At 40.1% G+C, this 25358-nt stretch overlaps 1 protein-coding gene across 3 annotated transcripts in view; it reads right to left on the bottom strand.

Moving 5' to 3' along the window:
• Positions 1 to 25358, bottom strand: part of UNC80 (unc-80 subunit of NALCN channel complex) — a 174985-nt gene that overhangs the window by 13347 nt on the left and 136280 nt on the right. For all 3 annotated transcript variants that reach the window (XM_090283247.1, XM_090283255.1, XM_090283261.1), the window contains 14 exons: positions 25078 to 25216; positions 24366 to 24462; positions 22132 to 22302; positions 20857 to 20949; positions 18969 to 19004; positions 18400 to 18618; positions 13647 to 13847; positions 11397 to 11520; positions 10320 to 10445; positions 8963 to 9086; positions 8027 to 8233; positions 4903 to 5087; positions 4122 to 4287; positions 2603 to 2782 (listed from right to left, as the gene is read on the bottom strand). In XM_090283247.1, coding sequence (XP_090139373.1) covers positions 2603 to 2782; positions 4122 to 4287; positions 4903 to 5087; positions 8027 to 8233; positions 8963 to 9086; positions 10320 to 10445; positions 11397 to 11520; positions 13647 to 13847; positions 18400 to 18618; positions 18969 to 19004; positions 20857 to 20949; positions 22132 to 22302; positions 24366 to 24462; positions 25078 to 25216 — 2068 coding nt within the window. The remainder of the gene's footprint in view (positions 1 to 2602; positions 2783 to 4121; positions 4288 to 4902; positions 5088 to 8026; positions 8234 to 8962; positions 9087 to 10319; positions 10446 to 11396; positions 11521 to 13646; positions 13848 to 18399; positions 18619 to 18968; positions 19005 to 20856; positions 20950 to 22131; positions 22303 to 24365; positions 24463 to 25077; positions 25217 to 25358) is intronic.

The raw sequence follows: 25358 nt of genomic DNA, 5'->3' as shown, positions 1-25358 counted from the left end.
ATTTAATGATTTTTAGACTGCTTAGATACTTTTTGGGAAAGTACTTTTGAAAACCTAAAAGTTCATAAATAAATTCTTATTTTGACCTAAATTTTCAGTCTTAAGCTCATAGTCTTGTTTTCTCCATAAAAGCAGATATCAATGCACTCAAACCCACGTGAAAGTTAACTTTAGCACAGTATTTATGACAAGTGAGCTCGTGCTAAGTGAGCCAATGTTGTTTGCCACTGAGTGGTAAACATATTTTGTTTAATACAGGGTTTTGGTGAATGTTTGCTACCATTTGAGGTCATCTGGCTTCACTTATTTAAAATACCCCAAGTAGTCATATTTCTAACGAAACTTATTTCAAAACAAGACAATGAAGATGAAAAGTGCTAGAAATTTTAATTTGCCGTATAATGACCGGCTCGGAGTCACTTTTTGTTACAGAATGGTGTTTTGTTTTCAGGTGCAGGTACAGAGGAGCGAATAAATGTGCCTTAAAAGTCATGAAAAACATGGTAGGGTAGAGTACGCTATTCAAAGACCTTCCCAGACCTCACTGAGCCCCCCCCCCCCCCCATTCAAACACTCCCTCAATATTTGTTTGGTGATTAAGCATGTGCTACCTTCCAGTCACTCTTTTGTTCAGCAGTCTTTATAGAAAATGTCTGTCATCTCCTCTACAAGACCTCTAAGATCTTAGAAGGCACAGAACATATCATTCTCATAATTTATTGTTCCTCATCTTGATTCTGCTATGTCTTAATACAGGTTTGATAATTAAATGGGAAAATAGTTTAATTCAAAGCAGTCAGCCACCTAGCTTTCATACCCACCTCATATAAATGAATGCACATCCACATCACAATCACACGACAACGTTTGTTAGCAGCCCTGGTTGCATTGGGGTGGTTGTGATGTCAGAGAGCAGAATGGTAGCAAAAATTTGCATACTTGTCAGTGTATGAGTGTTGGAACTTGGGCGATGCTATCTCTGCTTATATCTTCTCTACTTTCCCCCCCTAGCTCCTTCCTATTGCCTAGGCAATCTACTCATTCATAAGTTTACCTGAAAAATATATTTAGCTTTACTAAAGATAAGTGGCATCATTTTCCATCATTAACAAAAACCTGCCGAGAGACCATTTCAAGCATTAAAGAAAAATAGATATTACTTTAAGTTCTGCACTATGACTGGGACTTAACAAGTATTCAAACTGCTGACCCTTATCTTTCTCATTTTGTTTTCTTGTTTTTGTGTTTTTTTTTCAAGAAGTTTCAAGGTTTTCCTAATTATAATTTGAGAGGTACTTCCATAAGCAGTGATCAGGGGGATTTAGAAACAAGTACGTGTGCAGGTTGGGTGCACAACAGTGTGAGCAGCACTTGTTATCTGACTCACCCTGAGACTAAGTCCGGTGACATGGCTGATACGTATTTTGACAAAGCATTCATTTCTTTCCCTCTCCTACACATTCACTGTAGTAGGGTATTAAATGCATTCATCCATCTTAGTTAACTAAAATTCTAACCTCAACTCCAAGTTCCTCTATTTAATCTAGTGCACAGTGGGCCTTTTTGTTGTAGGTTTCTAGGAAGGGGCTCTGAGTAAAGATTTAGATTTTGTTTTCATTGCGTGTGTGTATGTGTGTGTTCAACACCCCAAGTCAAGTCTCCTTCCATTATCACTTATCCCCTCTATCCCCACTCCGACCTCCCCACACCCCCCTCTACCTCTGGTAATCACCATGCTGTTGTCTGTGTCTCCAAGTTTTTGTTTTATTTTAGTTTTCATTATTTTATTTATTTACTTGTTTGTTTGTTTATTTATTTTTGCTTAATCCCTTCGCCTTGTTTTCATTCTTAAGGCACCGACAGCAGCACACTTTGCTATAAATGTTACATCAGAGTGTGTTTAAAACACATTTGGAAGATAATGAAATATTTTTAAAACATTAAATAACAGTGGTATTTAATAGAACCGTTCTTTCACCTCTTACTTTTTAAAACCTGCTCCTAATCACTTTGTTGTGCATCTGAAACTGAAAAAAGCTACTCCTACTGAGCTCCCTCATTTCATAACACCAAGTCTTAAGCAGATGCATTAGAAGCTCCTGGGCTGCTTAAGTCACCAGGGGCACACTTAACTTACGCTTCATTCCTTGAAGACAGCCTGCTGGTTCAGGCTCTAGATAGTGTAGCCAACTGGTATCTCAACTGGTCTCTTCTAAGTCCTCACTTTTCCTTGTCCAATGGAATCATGTAAAGGGATCCACCCGCTAAGCAAGATGGCCAGGAGAGAGGGGGGAAATTCTTCCCCTCATCACTTAAGCGCAATTTAAATGAGAGTTAGTGGAAAAGGTTGAATCTGTAGGCTCAAAGTAAAGTTACTTTTTGCCTCAGTTCCTCCCAAATGACCAAGGATTTCAAGAAATTTATAGAAGAACAGGCTGCGGGAATCATGGAATCGGTCACAATTCTACTTCAAATCCTTTTTGTAAAAATGAGCAGAGGATCAGAACTGAAAAGGGCAGAAAAGGCAGAAATCCTCCCCAATCCCTCATTCGCACGCCACACTGCCTGCCCCCCACCCGCTGGCTTCTGTGGGGTGACCTACTTTCCTCGTCCTCCTCATCAGTCCGGCTCAGGGTGTCCTGTGAAGCCTGCTGGGAGGGCTCACTGTCCTGCTCCCAGACGGTGCCCGTGCCTGTGTTGGAGCGGGACATGGTGGCCAGGCTCAGGCGGTAAGCCGAGGTGGAGGTGCCCACGGTACTGATGGATGTCTTCCCTTGGTAGGCTACGGGGATGAGGGACCAGAGGAAATCCATGGTGAGGATCTTGAAAACAAGTGTTTGCTTTAAACTCCTCCCTGGCCACTTGCATTTTTTAAGAAAGGCGTGTCCCAGGTAAGTGATCTTTAGGACAAAGTAGCAAATGGAAGTGAGAACTTCTTTTTTTTTAAGAAAAATAAGAATTGGCCACTGATATACTTGTAAACTGAATATGTTTCTTGTTGGAGCATGAAATTCCTAACAATGTAAAATGCTTTGATATTGCTTCCTCTCTCATTGCTTTTCATCTCATTTTCTGAGGCTGGTAGAATAGAATGCAAATTAATTTTGACATAAATTGCAGCTCCCAACTTGGCAAATTTTACTGAGAAATATATCTCACCTGACACAAGCATACAAGCATATAAAAATAATAAATGCATTGTCTGATAGAAACTTCACAATCGAATCCAGAATACATAATCAAGACTGTTCTCTCATTCATTTCTGGAAATTACAATTTATAAAATACACCCTAAGTCCTATGTCAGATTATTTTATTACATACCAGAATATTTGAATGGCTCTGTGGCAATTTAACCAAGACTGTGTTCGTAAAAATTTCTGTCTTTAATACTTGGCAAGCAAAAATAATAGGGAAAAGCCAGGCATGTAATATTCTACTTATGGGTAATGACTGCCCTCTAATGGCAGATGATTTATTTTCTTTCCTTAGCAATCTGCTGTTGATCATTGTTAGAAGAAGTATTCCCAAAGAAAATCTTTTGAATAATATAAAGAAAGCACCTTCTAGTCTTCTGGTTCTGATTCAACCCTCTCTCCCTCCAAGCTGTGAAAAGTTAAAGGCCTTATAACCAATCATACAGATCTTGTTTTAAGTCCCTTCGCTGTTGTCCCTGTCATGTAAGTTACTTATCCTTTATTGAGCCCGTTTCCTCATGCTCTAAATGGACTCTGAGTTACGCACCTTGCAGCTATTTCTGTGGATTAAATGAAATAACACCTATGAAATAATCCACCAGGTAACAGATGCTCAATGAATGCAAGTCCCCCTTCTCTTTTCCAAAAAGGAAATGAAGACAAGATTTTAAAATACGGTTTTTCAGTTAAATCTTCAATAAAGAGCTTAACTACTGAAATGAAGATTGCAAACACTGTTTTAAAATGAATTAAACTCACATACTAACCCCTTTGATTTTCGTTGATGTTGTTGTTGTTGATAATGATCACGTGGTCAAATCTACCAGTGTACCAAAATGGTTAACCCACACCAGAATGGTGGCATTCTTTGTGCATTGTGAGTGCCGTTAGTCCAACCAGTTAAGAAAATGCCACACTACTCACCTGACCCACTGTGAACTGCTTCTTTTAGAATTTTTAGTTCATTGTTGAACTCGGCAATGAGGGAGCTCTTACACAGAGGGCGTGGAATGAAGCGCCTCTCCAGCTGGTCAGCAATATGCTGCCGGGCAGAAAGCTCTTCATGATTCTCTGCCGGCTGGGCCAGAAGCTGAAAGGAAGGCAGAGATTCTCAGGTCCTCCATTTCCCCATCTGTACAGTGGGCTCATTATTGTACCTATTGCGTAGTTGGTTGTGAGGCTCAAATAGGGTAACCCATAAGAAGTCTTTAGAACAGTGCTTTAGGCAGGAAGTGTTTAATCAATACATTGCTTTGAATCACTGCAGTAGGAAATCGAGGCATGAAAAGAATAAAAGGAAAAAATAGAATAAAAGAATAAAATGAAATAGAACAGAGTGTCTCAGAAGAAAAACATGACATGCATTAACTACCCCATCCTTTTTGCTTATTTTAAATCAGATCTCAGTCAAATTACTGCAGAAAGAATATCATCCACATCACGTCATTGAGCTGATCTATTTTCTTGGCGGGGGTGATGTGTGGGGAGAAGGCAAACTTCTACAGACTGTGAAGCTGCTTCTAACATGAAATTTTATCCTGCGGGTTATATTTTCGAGCTGTTTCCTCATCAAGCTTGATATTAACAGGTCCCACTAATTAGCCACAGCACGTCCCACGAACACGGCTGCTGGGATCTTGCCTTAACCTGGAGAGCAGCACATGAGCGGGGCGTGCACTCCTAGAAGGAGGAGCGTACAGCACACCTTGCACTGGATGAATGGGCGCAAGAGCACGAAGATGGGGATCCGCGTCCGCACGATGAAGTCGAGGAAGTCCCACAGGGCCAGGCCTCCCACTTTCCGCAGGGCCATCTCCTTCACCTGGAGGCTCAGCCAGTACCACTGGCTTCCAAGCTGCCTCTCAAAGCAGACAAGAATCACCTTCAGAGCTTCACAGCAGGGAGAGAGAAGAGTGAGACCCCAGTCTCATGTTTCCAGGACCCCTGCCCACACCCCGCGCCCACACCCACAGCCCTTGATGCGTCGAAACGTTTTGAAATTTCTAGACGCTCTCCATGTTTCCAAAAACTTACACATACTGCTGAGTGAGAATGTTCTGGCATGAAGACAAAAATTTGTATGATAGACATGTTTTGTTTCTGAATCAGAGAGCGCAAACATCTTTCTTAGGTGCATTGAATTATTATTTTTGAAAATACATGGCAAAGTCATTCATAGAATTGAAAGTAAAATGTGTTATAAACATGACAGGTGGCTAATATTTTGCTTTCTAAACATTTTATCACAGTGGTTTTGTGGTAATACCAGCATATCAGTCAGACCCCTAACCTAAAATATGGGTGTTTTAAAAATATTTTTCTTTTAAGCATAGAAAAAATAAATTCTTGCTATTAAAAGCCAAGTCAAACCATGCAGAAAGGCACACAGTGAAAAGAAAGTCCCTCCTTGTCTCAGTTCTCTTTTGAACCCCACCCTGAATGGCTCCCCAGAGGTAACCAGAGGTGAGTTTGAGTATTTCCTTCCAGGTTGCACATCATGTCTATTACTAAGCCCTGTTAAATGTGTTTCACGTTATCTCTTTCCTCCCAGATTCTGGCAGCCCTGTCACAATCTACATTTTTTCCCCCAGAAAGCAGAATTCCCAAACCATGTGTCAGCAGCAACCAGAGTGTTGTAAGGATGTCCTAGGTTGGTGGGAGCTTGGTCTGCCACCAGCTCCTCCCACAGAGTCTGCCACAGCTGTCAAGGGGACCCGGGCCTTCTTGATCATGTCTGAAAGCCCATCTCAGCAACCAAAAGACACTCAGAAATCCAACTCCCTTAAGCCCTCAAGAGGCACACATGCTTTTACCATCTAGTCAGGACATTTTCAGGAGAAAACCATGCCATATACCACAGAAAGAGAGAGATGTTGCAAGATTCTTCTTTACCTGTCTCCCTCCTCAAAATCTCACGTTCACAGCAATCACTCATCTCCAATTCCTCTCCCTCAACTACACAAACAAATGAACAAAAGGCAATACTCCTTGTTTCCTCCCCTGATCCTGGTGATGTTTCTACCGCTATGTGCCTGCTGGCCTTCTCTGGGTTTCTGCCATTCTACTTCCAGCCTCGTCTCCAACAGCCCAACACGCACACAGAACAGCAAAGGGCTCAGAGAAGGAGGAACTTGATTGCCAGATAGCTTGGATTTGAAATTTTGATATCCAGTTACTCAGCCTTTCTGGGCCTTAGTCTCTTCACTCCTAAAATGACACACTTGCTTCTTAGAGTCATTATGAGAAGGTAACATGATGATATAATGTAAAGAACACTGTTGAGTGCACAGTAATGCTCAAAATAAATTTGAAATAGAGCTTCAGTGGCTTGGCTGAGGGACCAAAGGAACTGCCTTTATCAAAAAGGCAGAAAAATAGAGAGAGCTGAAAATAGTCACTTAAGTGTTTTCTCCGATCCTTGTATTATATGTGAAGCACTCCTTCTCCATCACCCTCTGTATGATCCCAAACCTCGCACAGGGCTTCATCCCGCAGTCTAGATTTGAGGTGAGCCCTATATTCTCATGCCTCTGGCAACCAAGCCCCACGTGGGTAGATCTTGGGCGCATGCGTCTTTGTTTGCCCCCCTCCCCCTTTTTCATTCTCATTGTCGATCACATCATTTTCAAATGTATCCCTTTGTAATGCAGTCCAGGCACCTAAGACACTCGAAACACAAAGGACCTGTTTTCACAGGCATGTAGGTATTCACCTTATACGCCCCCCAAGATCTGTTTTGTCAATTGAAAAATGTAAGGCAAGATTTTCTCAGCTTCCTCCTTTTGAGATTTTCTGCTGGCATGTTCCTTATTATCAGTGCTCTGGTTTAGTTTATTCAGGGCCAAGGAGTGGCTTTCCAGTGCTGCATGGATCGGGAACAAGTTAAGGCAGGGACAGGCTAACAGAAAAGCAGGAGTGGAGAGGAAGGGAAGTAGAAAGCTTATCAGAGAACAAGTTGACTGGCCTGGCCAGAGTGAAGATCAAGATGGAGATTTGAAATCATATTGTATGTAAGGAAAGAGAAATAGCTGGTAGGGGCATGATATACTGCAAGGCCACATCTTTTTTTCTTTTCTTTTATCCTCACCCAAGGACATGCTTATTGATCTGAGAGAGAGGGGAAGAGAGGGAGAGAGAGAGGAAGAGAAACATCGATGCAAGAGAGAAACATTGATCAGTTGTCTCTCATATGCACCCCGACTGGGCACCAAGTCCACAACCTAGGTATGTGCCCTGACAGGGAATCAAACCTGCGACCTGTAGGTTTACAAGATGATGCTCCATCCAACTGAGCCACAATGGCCAGGGCAAGGCCACATGTCTTGCTGTGCAATATGTGTACTGCCCAGCTCCAGGGGATCCATTCAAATGGATGACAGACCAATACACCCCAGGAGCTGTGCAATGCAGTGTCCTTGTGCACTAGCCTGAGTCGAGATCTGATGACAGCTACTGATAACCTCATTAATGATCTCACACTTAGTCAGCAAGGAGGAATTCTTACTGCAGATGCCTTCCTTACAGGCCCAGACGCTCTTATCAAAATGACCAGGTAATTTAAGCACCACAAATATGAACGTACTTTGTTCTTTGGCATATGTTTATTGAAGGAAACCAGACTCTTTTGCCAGGGTGATGCTTCTTACTTGCTCAAGGGGATTCTTTAAATACTTTCTTGATTGAAGTCTTTTAAAATATTTTTTGAGTCAATGTGAAACATAACTAAATATGTATGTATATTCTTATATATACACACACATGCATACATATATGTACATGTGTGCCTGTGTATCTAGAGAAAAAGGAGGGGAGAGAGAGAAAGCACCCACCCAAGTATGCTGCTTGGCTGGTGGACTCTGCCAGCCCTTCCCTGCGCAAGTCTTTCCCTGCATCCCCCGGGGTGGAGCAGTGGGCAGGGGAGCTCTCCAGCATGAAGTTCTTGCTCCTGGACGTGCTGATGATCCGCGGAGGCAGGAGCACGTTGATGACTGTCTGCAGTAACAGTTGCACCTCAGGCTGCTCCAACCACGGGCTGTCTGAGGGCCAGAGTTCAGAAAAGGGAGGCGGAAAGAAAAGCAAATCACAAGGTGGATTTTTCACATCCGACCCAGAAACATTCACCTCTCTTACTAATTCCAAACTATTATAGAAATTCAGGTGTTTCCCCTCAAAGTACAGCTTCTCCTGTGGGTAGTAGCTGTTCCTGGGACTGTTTTCTCCACAGTCAGCACCCTAGGGCTTGTGTTTTTAGCCAAATATCCTGCTTACCATTTCAATCTCCTTTCTTTTTTCTGCTCATATACTCATAATGTACAGTCTTTACATTTGATAGAAACTTATCTGAAACAAAAATCCCCCAAGAAAGAAGAGTAATAAAATTATACTGGGACTTAATGGCAGAGGCAGGATTATGCTAAAACCAGTGGCAGAGGGATATAAAGTCCATTCACCTGTCCATCCACATTATACTGTACTTCAGTTAATACCGCTTTCTTAATTGAAACAATGGTCTCCTGATTTTTTGCTGTACTGAAATGATTTTAAGGACAATGTATCTTCAAAGAAGTGGAGCAGAAAAACTTTTGACCCAGGGTAGCTAACGTGAAAAAGAAAAAAGAAAAAAGAAATCTATTTCCTAAGGTAACCCTGTTGAAATCATTCAGAATGACTTCAGTGAAGGCCGTTGTGGGAAAAAGAAAGAGAAACAAAAACCTGACATTTAAGAAAACAAAACAATAAAGTTCCTTTAGTTAAATTAATCAGACCTTTGCTTCCAGATCCTACTGTGAGCACAAATGGGATGAGTAGATTTAAAAGCATCCCCTCCCTTCGCTCTTGATTGGTGAATGGGGAGATCACATGGCTTAAAGGGAAATCTTCTTTTAAAGCCTGTGCAGCAATAATAGAAAAAGAGATTAATTGACCCCACATACCCATTCAGTACATTTGCTTTAACACAGCAGGACGGAGACGGTGACTTCCTGCTGGTTGCTCCTGTAAACTATGAGTTCAATGGTCAGCTGTGCAGCATCCAAGATTCACTCAAAACTGATACCTTACCATTATTTGCTTGACATGATTGAGAGCTATATACCTAAAAACCAGTAACATTTTGAATATTAAATGAAAAATTATAGTCTGGCACAAAACAATCACATTTCCCCATTAATTTTCTCCATGAGTCCACTAGTAAATATGTTAGAGACAAAAGGAAAGGAAGAAAATGAGAACTTGGCACCTGTTCCATTTGGAAGTTATTTAAAAGCCCTCTGGCCCGTGGATAAGGCCTTCTCCAAGACAAAAAACAATGGGCAATACAAAAAGAAAGAAATGATCTTTGTTCCAACTTATTAAAGTGTATTGGGATATCATTATTTCCCTTCCATATGGCAGCCACAGTTGTTGCTTAATTTTTTTTCTATCATCTTCCCATTCTCTGGATGAGGGACCACCGCCAAGCATGGCTGTCAGAAAATGGATGGGTCAGATATCCATTTACATCAGGTGTATACTTTCCATTGGTCACAGAGTTTTCTGATGATTTATCACTCATTAAAATTAGGTAACACGCAGAAATAGGCAGGGGAGTTTGCATTCTGCACATTTTGCCTTGGGAATGATTATATTAAGTTCCAGAAATAAGATAAGTGGGAGAATAAAAAAAGCACTCACAATATTCAATCCACAATCATTAAAGACAAAGAAAATATTCAAATTCTAGTAATAACATTTGAAAGAATTTTATATTGCAATTCTTTCTACAAGTCATTTAAAACCAGACTTTGAATATTACTGTCTCTTCTAATTAATAAGTGTGCGCTGATTATCTGTGAACCATCATTTTCCTAAAGTATTGCAACATTTTAAATGACCGATATGGTGCCCGGTGTTGGAGCAGGATTAAATGACTCTGCTATTTTTGAGATCTCAAGAAGAATTACAGAAGCACAACTTAGGGCCAAGCTCAGGGTTGAAGCTCCAAACCTGTCTAAGTTTGGAGATGTCCACACTTCTGTCTCACAGGTTTTGCCCAGCCTTTGCAGAAAACAGAAAGAGAGCACCATGATCCGGTGCCTCAACCAGCAACTGAATGAGCGTGACAAACAGGTAAGGCAGTCACACCTGTATCTGCAATGCTACAAGCCGGACAACAGCTGTGCTGAAGGGCAGAGGTGGTGAGAGATAAGGGCTGAGATGAAGAAGGGGTAATCCATCAGCAACACTGGAGGGTCCTACCACTCCCATCACCTGAAATACAAACAGAGCACATGACCAGCCTTGACTATTGCAGTTTCATGCAACCGTTTAAGGGAGTCTCGTTTAATAATAATAATAATAATAATAATAATTTGAAGGTTGGGCATGTTACTTTCAGTATGTTCTTGTTGCCTTCTGCTGAAGGCATGTAATGTCTGGAGTCAGATCACACGTTACACTGGATTCAGCCAAGGTTTTGTAGAATGTTGTTTACAACTAACTACGTAAATAATGAGAGATGAGCCAAACACTATTCTAATCAGGAGATTGCACATACTTACTTGTGGATTCCAAGGAATGCAGTCAACAGTTTTGGATGGAGCACATACGGACAACAATGAGGATGGCCACAGCTCTACTTGCGCTAGGCATTCCAGCTACAGGTCTACCGCTGACCTAGTTAAGCAGCAGATCCCATTCAATGAAATGCTCTACCATGGTCTCCACATCCTACAAAACCTTGTCAGGACCAGACTCTAGATATTACATAAATCATAAAAAATTTATTTTTCTTCACATAAATCCTAGACTGGCCAACTCATAGTGTCATGTTGCACTAAAAAAAAAAAATCCTCTTTTCATTTTAAACTCCCCCACCCCAGAATCCCTCAACTTCTAGCCAATTGTGCAGCCTCCTAGTCTCCGCCACCCCACTCTCCAACTGGCAGCCCTCAGCTCTCAGCGCAGCGTGAGGAGGTGAATTGTCAGGGTAGCGCGTGGGAAGCAGCGCACCAAAATCCCGTGCGTACCGGGACGGGCCCCTGCGTCTCCCCACGCGCCACCTTGAAATATACCTCACTATTTTCCATGTCACCTGAGTCGTCTGTTTCCATGGGTCGGTAGGGGCACAAAAGTGGTTGAGCTGTAAGTCTTCAATTCAGAGAAGTCAATAGCAGAGTTAAATTTTGCAAAATTTCATAAGATTGCCACTTGGCTACTCACCAGATTGACACAGACATTGATCAGTGACCTAAGGTGAGGCAGGAAGGATATGATTGGCTGCCTCTGAAGTGTCAAACAAACCCCTTCAATCAAATTGCTGGCAGGCTCCCACTCAACCTGTCGCCTGGAATACAATATAGGAGCCATTAGCAGCTCGGCTCCCTTCTGGAGACAGTCTGAAACAAGTGAACGTGACAGTGGTTCTGACGCCGTCTAAGACGGGATGGGTGTCCGAGACAACAGAGTGCTTCACACGGGATGAGGTTTACCCATGTTGTTCCAAAATCACAGAGCACACTGGGAAGGGAAGAAGATACTGAAAACATGGCAGAGGCGCTCCTGCCCCACTCCACTAATGACACAAAATCTATTGAAGAAAGAAACAGAGATGATGAATGGGTTGCATTTTAAGTTCCCTGGTTTTCCGTTGAGGGAGGGTAGAGGACTATCATTTTAGGAAACCCATCACAGGGGTAAATTAGTGTCAGAAGAACTAATCTGACCCCAGGTTGCGTTTCTGAAATCTATGTAGCAGACTCCAGTTGATCTCATCAGCCTTCACACCAGGCTGTAACTAATTAAATTTATATAGCTTACCTCCAGCCAAAAAGATCACATTAGAATAAATTAGTCTATTTAAAAAGTGTTCTCTCTTGTCCTCCTCAGAAATGATATTTTTTTGGTTGCTTTCTTTGGTAATATAAAAGGTAGTATACATAATTCAATTAAGTAAATAGAATTTTTCAGTCTAGTCTGCAATTGTCATATGAATCCTGCCTGTGGCCCCCCCAAAAAAACAGGTTGGGCCTTACCGTTATCAGCACTATTTTCAAATATTACCCTGGTGATAATTTTTTAAGCTTGTATTTCCTACCAAAATAAAATATTTGTAATGACAAAATGGAAATGTTCATAAATGGGGGTATATTGACATCCATTATGACCAAGTACCTCACAGGCCAGGTGCAATCAACAGTTCTCTTATTGAATTGAGATCACCTGAACAAATTAAATGCAAAGCAACCCCAAATTCACAGCATGCACCCCAAGAAAAACTGCTTATAATTGACCAAGTCTAATCATCAACCCAGAGATCTACTTTTAGGAAGCATGAAGTTTTTCATAATGGGCTTAGTTATATGACAAATGAGTCAGCCTATGGGGACGTTTAACATCTTTAGATACAAAATTACCTAAGAAAAATAATTTATTTGGCACCCTTTTGTAAGACTTACAAGACTTTGGCCATTTGCCAATAGGCACAAATGTTCCATTGGGACCACTAAAGCAAGTAGGAGTACTTTAAAGACAAGCATTTTCACACCACTGAGAATAATGTATAGGCATTCATCATCATGGTATAAAAGAACATAAGAACCATTCATGATTAGAATAAAATCTTTCAATTTCTTTTTTAAAAATAAATTCAACACTTCTTGATGGCTGTGTAAATGAAGAAGAGCACAAACTAAAACATGGAAAATTTCTGACAAATAGAACACTAAGTGCTACAAATATTTAAGGTAAGAGTTGAATTGATTTGGGGTTTGGTTTAAGAGAACAGAAAATGCTCTCACTAACCCAAATTTGAAATTTCCAACTTAGTGAGCTTATTAGCATTTATCAATTGAACCATTTGTTCACTATGGCTATAGGTTTCCAAGCTGGGCTCAGATCTCCAGATAGATGGTTTCAGACGCATCTGCTCATAGGAAGGCTACCAATGGATATTTCAGGCCATGATATGGAGATTAAATGGTAATAATGTTCATTGAGTACCACCTTAGTTAGGTGAAAATTAGGTATCTGTTACCAGTCCTAGGGTCTTTGAAGCGACTGCTTGGCTGATTATTATAAAGCTTGGCATGTTAAATACAGTATATTTCGAACATCAAATTAATTTTTCTTCTCTCCTTAGTTGTTTTATTTATAAGGCATATCCTGCTTTATTTCAAAAGGAATTGAAGAATACACATCAAATTCCTTATGTATGTCAGATCAGGAACATAATAGCTTAGAAAGTAATAGATTTTTCAAGATAAATAAATATTTTTTAAGTATGTTATTTCTTCAAAATGTAGACCCTGTTACTTATGCATTCACATATCTGATTCGCTACGCACATATTCTATTCTGACAGAAGACTTTCCAGCCACTCGTTCAACTCTAGATTGATTCTCTACCTTAAAAACGGACAAACTCTAAGTGGGAGGCTTGCAATAGCAACAGCTGCCTAGGAGGCCTCCTCACCTCAAAGTGGGCATCTTGTGAATTTTGTTGAACATTCTATCCAATCTCTTTAAAATGAGGATGAGGGCTGGTCTCACTGCCTCGGCTGCCCAGTCGGTGATCGGTAGCATCTCCATGATGTAGCGTCGCAGCCCACGGCTCTCCATTGTCTGGGTGTCATAGGGCGCCAGCTTCAGAAGGGAGTGCGCAATTTCTGCCAACCTAAAATGGTTTTTGTTTTTAAGGATAAGCTTGGAGCCCCTCAGTGAAAAATTTCCCACAAAGCATCATGCTAATTAATCCCCTGCTTTTTAACCACCAACTCCCTGAACCCAGAACATTCTGGCGCATTAGCTCATAATTTTTAAATAAACTTTTTACAATAACAAATCAGGATAAAATAAGGCCATCAATTTCACTTGGATGCTATGTCTCAAGTTTTTAAAATCTGTACATTCCCACTCTTCTGCTTTTTTTTTTTTTTTACATTTGATAATTTATTTGTTGAAGAAATGAGCTATTTGTTCTATAGAATTTCCTGTACTCTGGATTCTGCTGATGAAATTTCCATAGGGTCTTTAATTTAGTCCATGACCCCATATTTAATTCAATGGAGGGATCTAGGGGCTAGAGCAGATTAGGTTTTGCTTTTTTGGCAGGTGCATTTCACAGGTGATGTGTACTTTCATCAGGAGGCATGTGATTCCTAGTCGTCTCTCTTATTATGAGGTCAGCTGCCATTATTAATTACATAGACCCATTTATTCATTAGAAGTAGCAATGCTAATATTCTATCATTCCTTTCTCATGTATTAACTACAGAATTTTAATAAGGAGAAATTTCCTCTGATTTCTGCAAGAGAGGCAGGATAAATGTTTGAGAGGATCTACAGTTGAAGAGCTCCCCAGAAGGCTCTGACAGGTACTCTGGTTTAGGAATCACAGCCAAGCCATTGCACCTCTAACTCCTAGATTGCTCTACGATTGCCCCATCTGACTAGTGCCATGGACGAAGATGTCCCTAGTGCACAGGGCAGCTCATCCCGTCTTTGGAGGTCCACACCATGAGAAACTCTCCTCATGTTAGGTCCCCAAACTGCCTCAGTTTCTTCCTCCTAGGCTGAATCTGGAAGCAGGAATTCAATCCCTCTTCTCCATGGCAACCCTTTATTATCAAGAAATGGTTACTGTCTCTTCATTCCCACTTGTTCTCTCTCCAGACTGAACATTCCCATCGTCCTTCTGGAAACTGTATGAATGTGCGTGTTTTAAAGAAATCATTTAAAATAGCCTGTACATTCTTTGGTCACTTTCTCACAAACGTACTGTGCAAAAGTGATTTCTTTACTTTTCAGATAAGCTATACAATGAGGTCATAATGCTTATCTATATGAGTATGTCTGTTACTTTTATTATTTTACAGATAACACCGGGAAATTATCTACCTATTTTAAGTGGGAAAACAACATTTAGAGCTGAATTTGAGTCATTTTATGAATGATTACCTGAATTTCTCTAATCGCTGGTCATGTTACAAAATGAATTTGCTTTGAGCATTAACAAAAACATTCCTATGATCCTTTTCCAATGAGAACAAAAGCAATTTTCCCATTGCGAGGCAGAGAGAAAAAAAAGGAGAAGGAGAGTAGGAGAGAGGTAGGTAGGGAAGGAGAGAGAGCATATTTTCAGACCTTACTCTCCTGCTGTTCTGCTGCTTTGGCAGCTCTGGGTTGGGCACGTGAGGCAACAAATTCCCTTAGGGCACAGACTCTATCTAACCAAGAATATTTTTCTTGAGAGCCTTTCAGTCAACTAACCATATATTCTGCAAATGCAGTACAGATTGCGTCAACACTGCTTCTGGGCTCTTTGGCTAAAATCAAATATTTCTTGCAAATATGTCCTCTATCTTTTATATTATCTCATTCTTCTTCTTTTTTTAAATCACCCTCTCTCCTTGAGTAATACTATTCATTCTTATGACCTATCTGCCCACAACTCCAAAATTTATATATTTATCTCTGACTTCTACATATATCCAAATGTGTACTTAATTTATAAGCGAAAACCTTAATTATACCCTTTGATTGGTGCAGGGTCAAGGCATATGGATCTGGCCCTACTCAGCAACATAGAATAGTTCTATTTGGCCAGAGATCATGGACGGTCCATTTTTATCCAAAGCTCATTGTGAGAAATGGCATTAATAGAGGACATTTAGTCCACTATTTCCTGGCAGTAAAAAGTTTGCCTACCTCCCAATAGATCCAGGCCTTGAAGTAATTGTGCTCCAAATATTGATAGATTGCTCTTGGTGACCTGCATTACGACATAATGCCAACTTTCAGTACTGACAGGCCTCCAGCCAAGTGAAATGGGCATCTTGTGTACTATGGGTTGTTGTTGAGAATGCTGCTCCTCACACCGCTCTTTTGTTTAACAAACACCAACCAGGAGACATTTCTTGTTCTTTGTATTTTAAAAAGTGATGTTTTACCAAACAGTTATTTTTTATCTTATTGACATTATGATTTTTAATTGGTCATTTCCCCCTTGTTGCTTTGATAACTCAGAAGCTCAAAGTCAAACTTATGGTTCATGAAGAGCACCTAATATGATCAAGTCATATAGCTTTCATGTGCTAATCTTATCAAAAACATAATTAAACTGATCATCTTTTACATTGTTCTGACTCTAATTTGTATATTCTACGCTTTTGTATCATGGAATTTTCTAAGTTGCCTCAAGTACTTTGTAAAATGATAAATATAGAAATACACATGTGATATCCAGTACTTACAACACTGCATTAAGGTAATTTTCTTATGTATGCCTCTTGTATTGGACTGTGATCATGTTAAGGACCAGGACATTATTTTACATTCCCTGTGTCCAGCATCAGCATTAGTATCTACTGGACTCTGTTCACTCAGTGCCAGGCACTGAACTAAATAACAGCTACAGCTCATTTAACATTTAATAGGGTTTGGCATCTAGAGGGAGCTAGAGGACTCTCTGACTCATCCTTTTTTTCCACCAAATGCCTTAAAAAGTGTAGGATAGGGGCCAGAGGGGAGGGAGGAGGGGGATAAAGGAGGAAAGAAGGGGAAGGGTCTCATTAAGGAACACGTATAAATGACCTGTGGGGATTGACTGTGGGGAGGGGGTTGGGTAGGGCAGGGGAGAGCAATGGGAGAAAATCAGGGCAACAGCAATAGAACAACAATAAAATAAAAGTGTAGATATAGATGGTCAAATTATAGGACAGTTACTAACTAGCCCATGATCATGATCTCTCTGTCTGTCTGTCTGTGTCTCTCATTCACCTTCTAGGAATCTTTGCCCTTTTTTCCCACAAAATGGCCGTTGGCAGTAGTGGTTCTCTGATTCTCAGAATGTGCTGTTGCTCTGTTCACAGAATTACTTGGGTCCGCTAGCCATGATAAGTGGGAAAGGAGTGGGGATGGAGTGAATGGAGCACTGGGAACCAGATCTTAACACTCCAGACTTTCCTCCCCTTTCCCAGCTAGGAACTGAAATTATCAGTATGAAGTAAAGTCTTCCCCATTAGTGCACGCTGGGGAGTGTGAACACACATGAAGCACACACATGAAGCTCTGGAGTTCTGGGTGTGTGTCACCCTCTCAGACAGTGTAAAATTAGCCTGGAGGGGAAAGAGCCTGTGATTTTTAGACATTTTTGGACTGTCATATTCCCTCACTTAGTACTTTCTAAAATTTTCAAGGGATAATTATTTACAAAAGAAGGTGAATAATCAGGAAATTGGTGTGTTTGCCAAACTGCAATGTTCTTGCTAAATGGCTAGCACCTAACTCTAACTTTAGCTTTATAGATATTCCAGGAGAATATTTTATTATCCATGGAATTTTCCTTTTCCAGGACTTCTTATGACCACTTACAACTATTGCAAATCTGTACAGAAGATCCTGTGGAACTATGTTCTTTAAGGAATCTGAAAATATAGACACGGACTTTATAATCTGAGTAACAACTGAGATAGCATCTCCATAAGATGAATGAATATGAGCATACAGAGATGCTACTCTACGGCCTCTCGTGGGCCTACCAGGGCAAAAATTCTGAAACGATGATGGGCCTCATCCAGTTCAGAATTTTTACCAGGGCACTGTTTTAAAATTTGGAAGGCTTATCACACACAATGCGGAGCCAGACCCAAGCCAAGTGTGTCTCAGAGCTACAAGTGCTAAAATAAATAAATAAATTAATTAATTAAAGATTAAGATTAGTATCATTTCTGTGCTTATGCAAATGAACCATGATGTTATAATGAAAAAACAGTCTGCTCACTTCTCTGCAGGGCTCAGGTGGTGTAGGGGCAGAGCAAGTCCTGGAGCGGAAAATAGCAATGTATTTTCCATGTAAAATAATACAGAGAATAGTTTAAATTCTTGTGAAAAATTAGCATCTAGGCAGTAAAGAGTATTTGGAAGAAGCTACTTTTTCAAGAATTCAGGAGATGGAAGTTCCCCTTCACACATTTTTAGTAAGGAGCAGTTATATGGAATGTGTTTTTCTGTGCTTAAGAACATTTTCCCCCGTCCATCTTGAGATCCTTTGTGATGAAATTAACATATATTTTCCCAGAGGGCCCTGTATAATACGCATCCAAGCCACTGCAAACCAATCAATCTGAGTATCCCACTCTTATCCTGGGGTCCCCCCTCCCCTTCAAAACCCAGACATGCTGCCTGAGTTGCATCTCCACTGGAGCAGGAAGAGCGAGGAACGGTACCGCATGTGGGACTTCACATCCAGCAGCTCCAGGGCGGTCACCCGGGGCTCCCCAGCCAGGTTTTGCAAGATCTTCAGCCTTGGTCCGCAGTGCTTGTAGAATTCTGTGCAAATGTTCAGCAGGGACTCCCGGGGTCTTCTGAACTCCTCCCGAGCCATTCGTTCATCCAGTTCCTCTCTGGGAAGGCCTTGCCCTTCCTCCAGCAGGTGAAGGTTTTCCCTGGGGAATAAGAAAAGATTAACTGGGGGTCTGAAAAGGTATGTGTATGGCAGCTCTGAGAAAAGCATCAAATCAAAGCAAAAGGTAAGATTCCTCATATTATATAAAAGTTAACGAATCAGGGCAGGACTTAGGAGAAACTCATCTGAGGGATAAAGAAAGTGTATCATCCTAGAAGAGATTGCCATCCCAAATTGTAGTCGCTTGACATTAGACAATGCCTGAGGACTTACCCAGAAATAGTATGCCATGCGCTAAATAAATGAAATCTAATGGAACCATAATCCAGCTCAAAGGTAATCATCACAAGATGTCAGTGTTAGTATGAAATGAGGGCTGTCTTTCCGTACCTGATAAAGTGCAGTTTGGCGCCTTGTTCCTGGTACCTGGGAGTCAGAAAAATGGTCTGCATTACTATCAGAGCAAGAACAGAGGCCCCGTGGTGGGGCTTGTTAAGCACTTGTTCTTCTGAGAAGCCCCCGAAGCTACACGTTTTGATAAACTCACAAATACACACATACGAATCCCAAAATATAAAATCTTTATTTTTCATTTGGCTACTATGTCGTCGTCGGCAGCCGTCCGTCTCGAGAGACGATGGTGTAGCTTCTTAAGAGTCTATCTGCACCGCCGAGAATGGCTGTGCAGTCCGACTCGGGAGTGACATGGTATCTGTCTCCTCCCGTGTTGAATCGACATCTTGTGATGACGCTGAAGCTACAGAGCCTGGGCAGGGTGATATGGAGGGTCTGCTGTTGCCCATGCAGCAGACCCCCCCTCTCTTCGCAGCTGAAGGGTCCAAGGGAAAGACGGAGTCGATACAGCTTGGGTTCAGGTGCGCCGCAGGAGTTGCCGGTGTTGACTACAAGGTCAAACCGCCTTAGGGACTCCGGCTCCGGATTTTCTGTCGGGGTTTACTCCCTTAGCCTTTCCCCTGAAGAGGTATGCCGCAAGGCAGCGGAGGTTTTTTGGAGTCAGAGTTTTCCTTCTCTGATGTACCCTGACTGGAAGATCGAACCAGCGACACTTAGCTCGCAGGCCGACGCTCGATCCACTGAGCTAAACCAGCCAGGGCAATGTAGGAAAATAGATACTATAAAAACACATACGAAGTCATGAAATGTAGCCATAAGAGAATTTTTAAAAACTCTCAAAGTTAAGTGAATCTAAGTTATAGTTTTAATACCACATGCCTTGTTTTAGGCAATCAGAGGAAGAAATATGGCTGTTTCCTTTCAGTTGTGGAGATAGTTTGCTTTATGACTGATTGATAACAGAGCTTTAGAAACCTTCTTTTTCCATATATCTTTCATCCAGTAGTTGAATCTAGACCCTAAATATCACTAAAGTATAATCATTTTTTTCCCAATATAAGAAATTGAGGCATGAGGTCACATCACATCAGGTGACTTATAGTTGGATTTGGAATTTGTTTTATTTTTAATATAAAAATATATAATGAGCAGGAAATTAACTTTACATAAATAACAATACACACTTCAAAATGTGCTTCAGCAAGACTGGCACATTAGTTTCTCCTTAAGAGCTCTCTGCTAACTCTTGTACATTAAGAAAAAAGAACATTCTCACAAACTGATTTTGGGTTTGTCCCGTTTTAACTTTTCCTTGGAGGAAGAAGCAAATTAAACTTGTGTGTGTGCGTGTGTGTATGTATGCGTGTGTTAGACAATTCAGAGATTAACATTGACAGAATGGAGCAGGTAAAATATTAACTCGTATAGCCAGTGTTTGGGTTACGCCAAAACAGGGAAGGAGATTAAGTCAACAATCCTGAAAGCACCATTGAAGGGCCTAAATCAATTTGGATGAAATATTTGTGGAAAATCTGTTCCAATGAAAGAAAGTTGACTCTCTGTAACTGTCCTGGAAGTGAGGAACCACGTCCTGATTATTATTGTTTTATTTGCCTGTTTCTTGGAGGCAAATGAAACAACACTGGAATAGTTCAAAGACCACCCGGTAGGCAGAGAACAGCTTGCATGTTCATGCAAATAAACTGATACAAACGCCAATTTATGAAGGGGGCTTGGGTTTCTCTTTGACAATTTCAAAGGAAGCCTTGGTATTTTCTTGAATGCTAAACTCTCATTTTCTTAGTTTTTCTTGGAGATTTTCACACTTAATATTGACTATTTTCAGGATTCTTTCATGCCCAACAGTGGAGATTCAGGTTGTATGAAATGGAGAGACCAAAGAAAAATAAGGCCAGTGAATTACCTGGTGTTCACCCCAGATGATATGGTGTGATTGGCTGTGGTGGTCCCTTTGTGACCTTGGTCACACCTGCTCATCTGCGGGGCAGTCATGGGCCTGCAACAGTAAACACCGCAAGACAACAGGAATGGAAACATTTATGAAATCCTCAAGTTACTGAAACTCACCTTAAGTTTTAAGGTAGAGTCTCAAAAAGACAGGCTACCTAGCTTTGGGCTTTTCAGTCACACTCTTGATGCTTTTGTTCTGAGATGCACTTTAAAGGGGACATTTATTCCCAAGGGTCTATAGGCTCACCATGATTTAAGCTCTTCCACTTGGTTCTGAGTAACAAACTACGATTCTTCAAACTGGACATTTATGAAATCAGACTTCTAAGCCTATATTAACTGAGAGTTAAGAGCACCCTTTTAAATTCTACAGGTACCAGAAAGTTAACCATTCTAAATAATAAGTAAAAGGTAAAAGTGTTCCTACCATGTTTGCCACCAACACCATGAAACACTACTCCATTTTTGTGAGAGACTACTGAAGAATGAAAGACCCTTTCTAAGCAAAGTTATACCTTATACCTAAGACTACTCAGGGAAGTGAGTAAAAATAGTATCTATTATAAGTTGGTAATTTAGTCATTTAGAAATAGGTTTGAATCATTTAGTTTTACATGTGCAGGGTTTACTTTAAGTATTTATTATATTAGGTGAACTGCTTCTCTATCAGCAACAGAGACATGGGGTGATGTAGCTTTTCAGAACAATTGCTTTTAGCAACTCCTTAAGGCTTGCTGTTCTGATGTTTATTTTTCTGTATGCTGGGTGTGGCAGCAGGACCCCAATTTGCTGTTCGGTAACACAAACAGTAAAATAATAAAAGAATGCTTAGTTTGAATTGCAGACATTTTCATAAAATGAGAGTCAATAAAAATGTTGATCACATTTTCATATTCAATAAATTGGCCCTTTTACAAAAGATTTGTTTAGCACTGGGTTAAACCCACTACAGATGCTCAGCAAATTACATGCAAATGTGTGTTTAGCAATCATGGAATAATAATAATGATGATAATGGTAACAACAACAACAACAACAATAATAATAATTAGCACTATTTATCCAAACAATTTAAGAAATATTTGTACTTTTAAGCCTTAAAGGACTAAGTTTGAGCAGCTATCTGTAAATATAGGTTCTAGACATTTTTAGCCATCACACTTTTTCTTCCTCTTTTCGGTAGAGACATTTTGTTTAAGGCTGTGGCTATTCCTGCCAATGGGATTACCTGGTGAGGACCTCTACACTGTACAGAAGAGCCTGCAGGGATGTTGCAAGAGCAGCTGTGGCAGCGATCTCCTCTCGGGCAGCAGGCACTGTCTCCACCTGTGATGTTTGCCTCTTTAGCTTTTGCAGGTAACATGGGACTAAGGCTTCCAAGACCATCAGCATCTGAAGACTATGTCAACAGAAAGGAAACCAAGTCACATTTTACACTCTAGTTTTACTGGGTGTGTCATATTGAAGAGCATGGAGAACAAAAAGCCAAAGATTGAAATTTGATTTAGAAAATAACGATCAAAACCTGAGGCAAAAAAGCTCAAAATGACAACCTCTAACTGGCAAAGTTTTATATAGTCCAAAATAAAATAAGTCTTCCCCTAAAACCTACACAATGAATTGAATTTTTATTATAAATTTTACATGGAAAGAAAACTATCTCAATGAAAATAACTGTGATAAAATGAAAAAAATTAAAAGTTGAAAGTGGCTTATTTGTAACTTAAAATGGCTAGTGAAAGAATTATACTGGCATAAGAAAATTAGCTTTAAAATTAATTCCTTTAAATTTATAATTAGGATGAAGATGTTTGTATTTATAAAGTCAGAGTCAAAATACCACTGGGATAAAATAGTATATACCTGCAATAGTCAGGTCAACATTATTTTACACTAATTGATAACCAAAAGGAGGAATATGAGAGAATAAGAAATTGATGATAAAGACTGCAATCAGACAGAGAAAATTAAGAATTTGAAGTCACGTGTAAATCTTTAAGCCTCAAGCAATTTTCACATCCTAAGTAGGTTACAATATTTTACTTTCAGATCAGTTTCACTTTCCTATCCAATGTTCCATAAATCACCTGATCTATAGATATTTCCAGATAGGCTTGATTATTAGGTGGAGCTGGACTGGTTTGAATGGACAGGTGCTAGTTCTTTGGTCTCCTTCCCCATGAGAATGACTGGTCATAGTCTCTCTCACGTCAAGCCTGAGTCAGCATCACAACTCACCCCAAGAACATGAGATCATCACCTGGTCTGAGGAGGTCAATTAATGGAACTGACTCTGGGTTAGATCAGAGCCAGCATCTTGGAACTGAGAAGATAGACAAGATTTATATTCTTGTTCTTTGTGTGACAGGAATTTGTTGTCTCAGTTCATTGAATTTACATCAGAAAGATGGTAACCTACGGAGACCTGGCAGTCTTTACAGAGGATCAACACTCTGGAACAATTTATCAGCTCATACTTTTCTCAAAAGTAAGAGAAAATAGAGGCAGAAGCTGTATGATATTTATGGCTAATCTCACCCTTTTTTTTTTTTCATACTATTACCTGACCATAAAAGGCTGTCAAGGAAGGAATTACAAATAAGAGAAATAGCAAAACTGAAACAGTTGCCTGTTGTTTGATTTATTCATTTCATAAATGTTTATTGTTATATTTTCCATGGAATAAGGCACCATTTTGGACACTGGAAGGTAGATACAGATACATCAAGAATATGATAGCATACAATCTAGGGCTTTGTTTACGGGTTAAGTATTATATAAAAAGATCAAGGTAGACTGAGGAGTAGAGAGGGAGGGGTTGCCTAATGTTGATATAATTGGAGAGGCCAAAGGGTTTACTGAACCAGAATTATAGAACATTTTAAAGGAATGCAGTTCTAGTGTTTTTAAGGAGGTACACTGCACAAAGGCAGGCTATGTATGGTGCATTTGCTTCTGCCTTTAGAAGCCCTATTTCAATAGAGCTTTCAATTTGCATATCAGTATGTAACTCAGACCAGAGTCAACATCCTCGAATTGGGAAGACACTTTCCATGTGGGTCCTTTAAATTCCTTGCACTTAGCAAAATAACAGACAAAATTTATATTCCTGCTCTTTGTGTGACAGTTTTTATTGCTTCTTGGAAGGAGTTTCCTCAAGTAAATGTCTATTCTAAAATTTTATTTGCTATTAATTTGTATTACATGTGAAGATATTCTCAAAACAAGACTAAACATCTTAGTTGCTGCACATGTTCTAAATTAGGGGCTTTCAAATTAGTGAAGATTTACTATATTTTTCAGAACCTCGGCTATGATAAGGTTCACAAATTTGTTTTTTGAAAACTTACCTGCCTGAATGTTACAGGCTGATATTAGCACACACAACCCTTGTATTCATCCAATTTATTTTCTTTGTTGCATTTACTTATCATGAGACACAGAATAAAGGGCTGCAGTTACCTTCTGAAAGATTCAGGAGCATATGCCACCACCGTAACACAGAGCTTAATGGCCTCACTTATGGAGAACGTCAGGTCTTCGTTTCCATAGCAGAAATCTGAAGGGACGGAGATGAGGGCACACAATCAGAGTGGATTCTGCCAGGAATAAAGAATTTACCACTCCTCACATTTTTCTTTCCAGTTAGATTTTTGTAGCCATTTCTTCATTAGACTTCATTCTTAAACTGTGAACACTGTTAATGTCTTCATCTAAAGAGACTGAAAGTTTTTTTTTAACCTTTAAATAATGAAATGAAAACAAAAGTGCTTTTGGGAGGAGGAGTTTTTAAAAATCTCACCTCCTAGAAAATAGCACTTGGATGGCTCAAAGTCATACATGGCTTCTAACCTTCTGTGGCAATGAAAGACCATCTTGGTGGGTTATTCACTTAGATTTGCCCAAGAAATCCCAAATTTCTGGAAACTGTAGTGCTAGGATAGCAGTTTCCTAAGCATCATTTTAATGCAATTTTCATGGCAGAGAATTCCTTACTCTTTAACGTATACAAGAAATTTTAGAAAAACAGGAGATAGGAAAATGTACTCGTTCAATTTACACCACTGTTTCATTTATTTGTGCTGTTTTGATTTAGGTCAAAATATTCCATTGAGAGTTATTTTCAAGAACAATTACAAAGACAAAAAAATGTCAAGATAAATGTTGCTTCTACCTAAAGACTTAAGGGGCTTCTCAGCTTTGACCAGCTCTAGGATGTCTAATATGTCAGTGGTCTCTCCCTCCAGAGACTGCAGCAAGTCAAACAGGCACTGAGCGGACACCCCTTTGCTGGGCCCGTTATTGGCAGCATCCTGTATAAAGAAAAGCAATTTTAGTTTATTGATCCCCATCTCAGTATTAATATGGCTTGATCAAGAATGCCATCACTCCCACCGATAATAATTACAACATCCATCTGGTATGCAGCTTACATAAATCTGCACCCAACAATGC

This window comes from Furipterus horrens, unplaced genomic scaffold, assembly GCF_987537825.1.
Source record: "Furipterus horrens unplaced genomic scaffold, mFurHor1.1.pri manual_scaffold_1, whole genome shotgun sequence".
Taxonomy (NCBI): Eukaryota; Metazoa; Chordata; class Mammalia; order Chiroptera; family Furipteridae; genus Furipterus; species Furipterus horrens.
The sequence above is the reverse complement of the archived record's forward strand: the minus strand, read 5'-3'. Positions and strand labels throughout refer to the sequence as shown.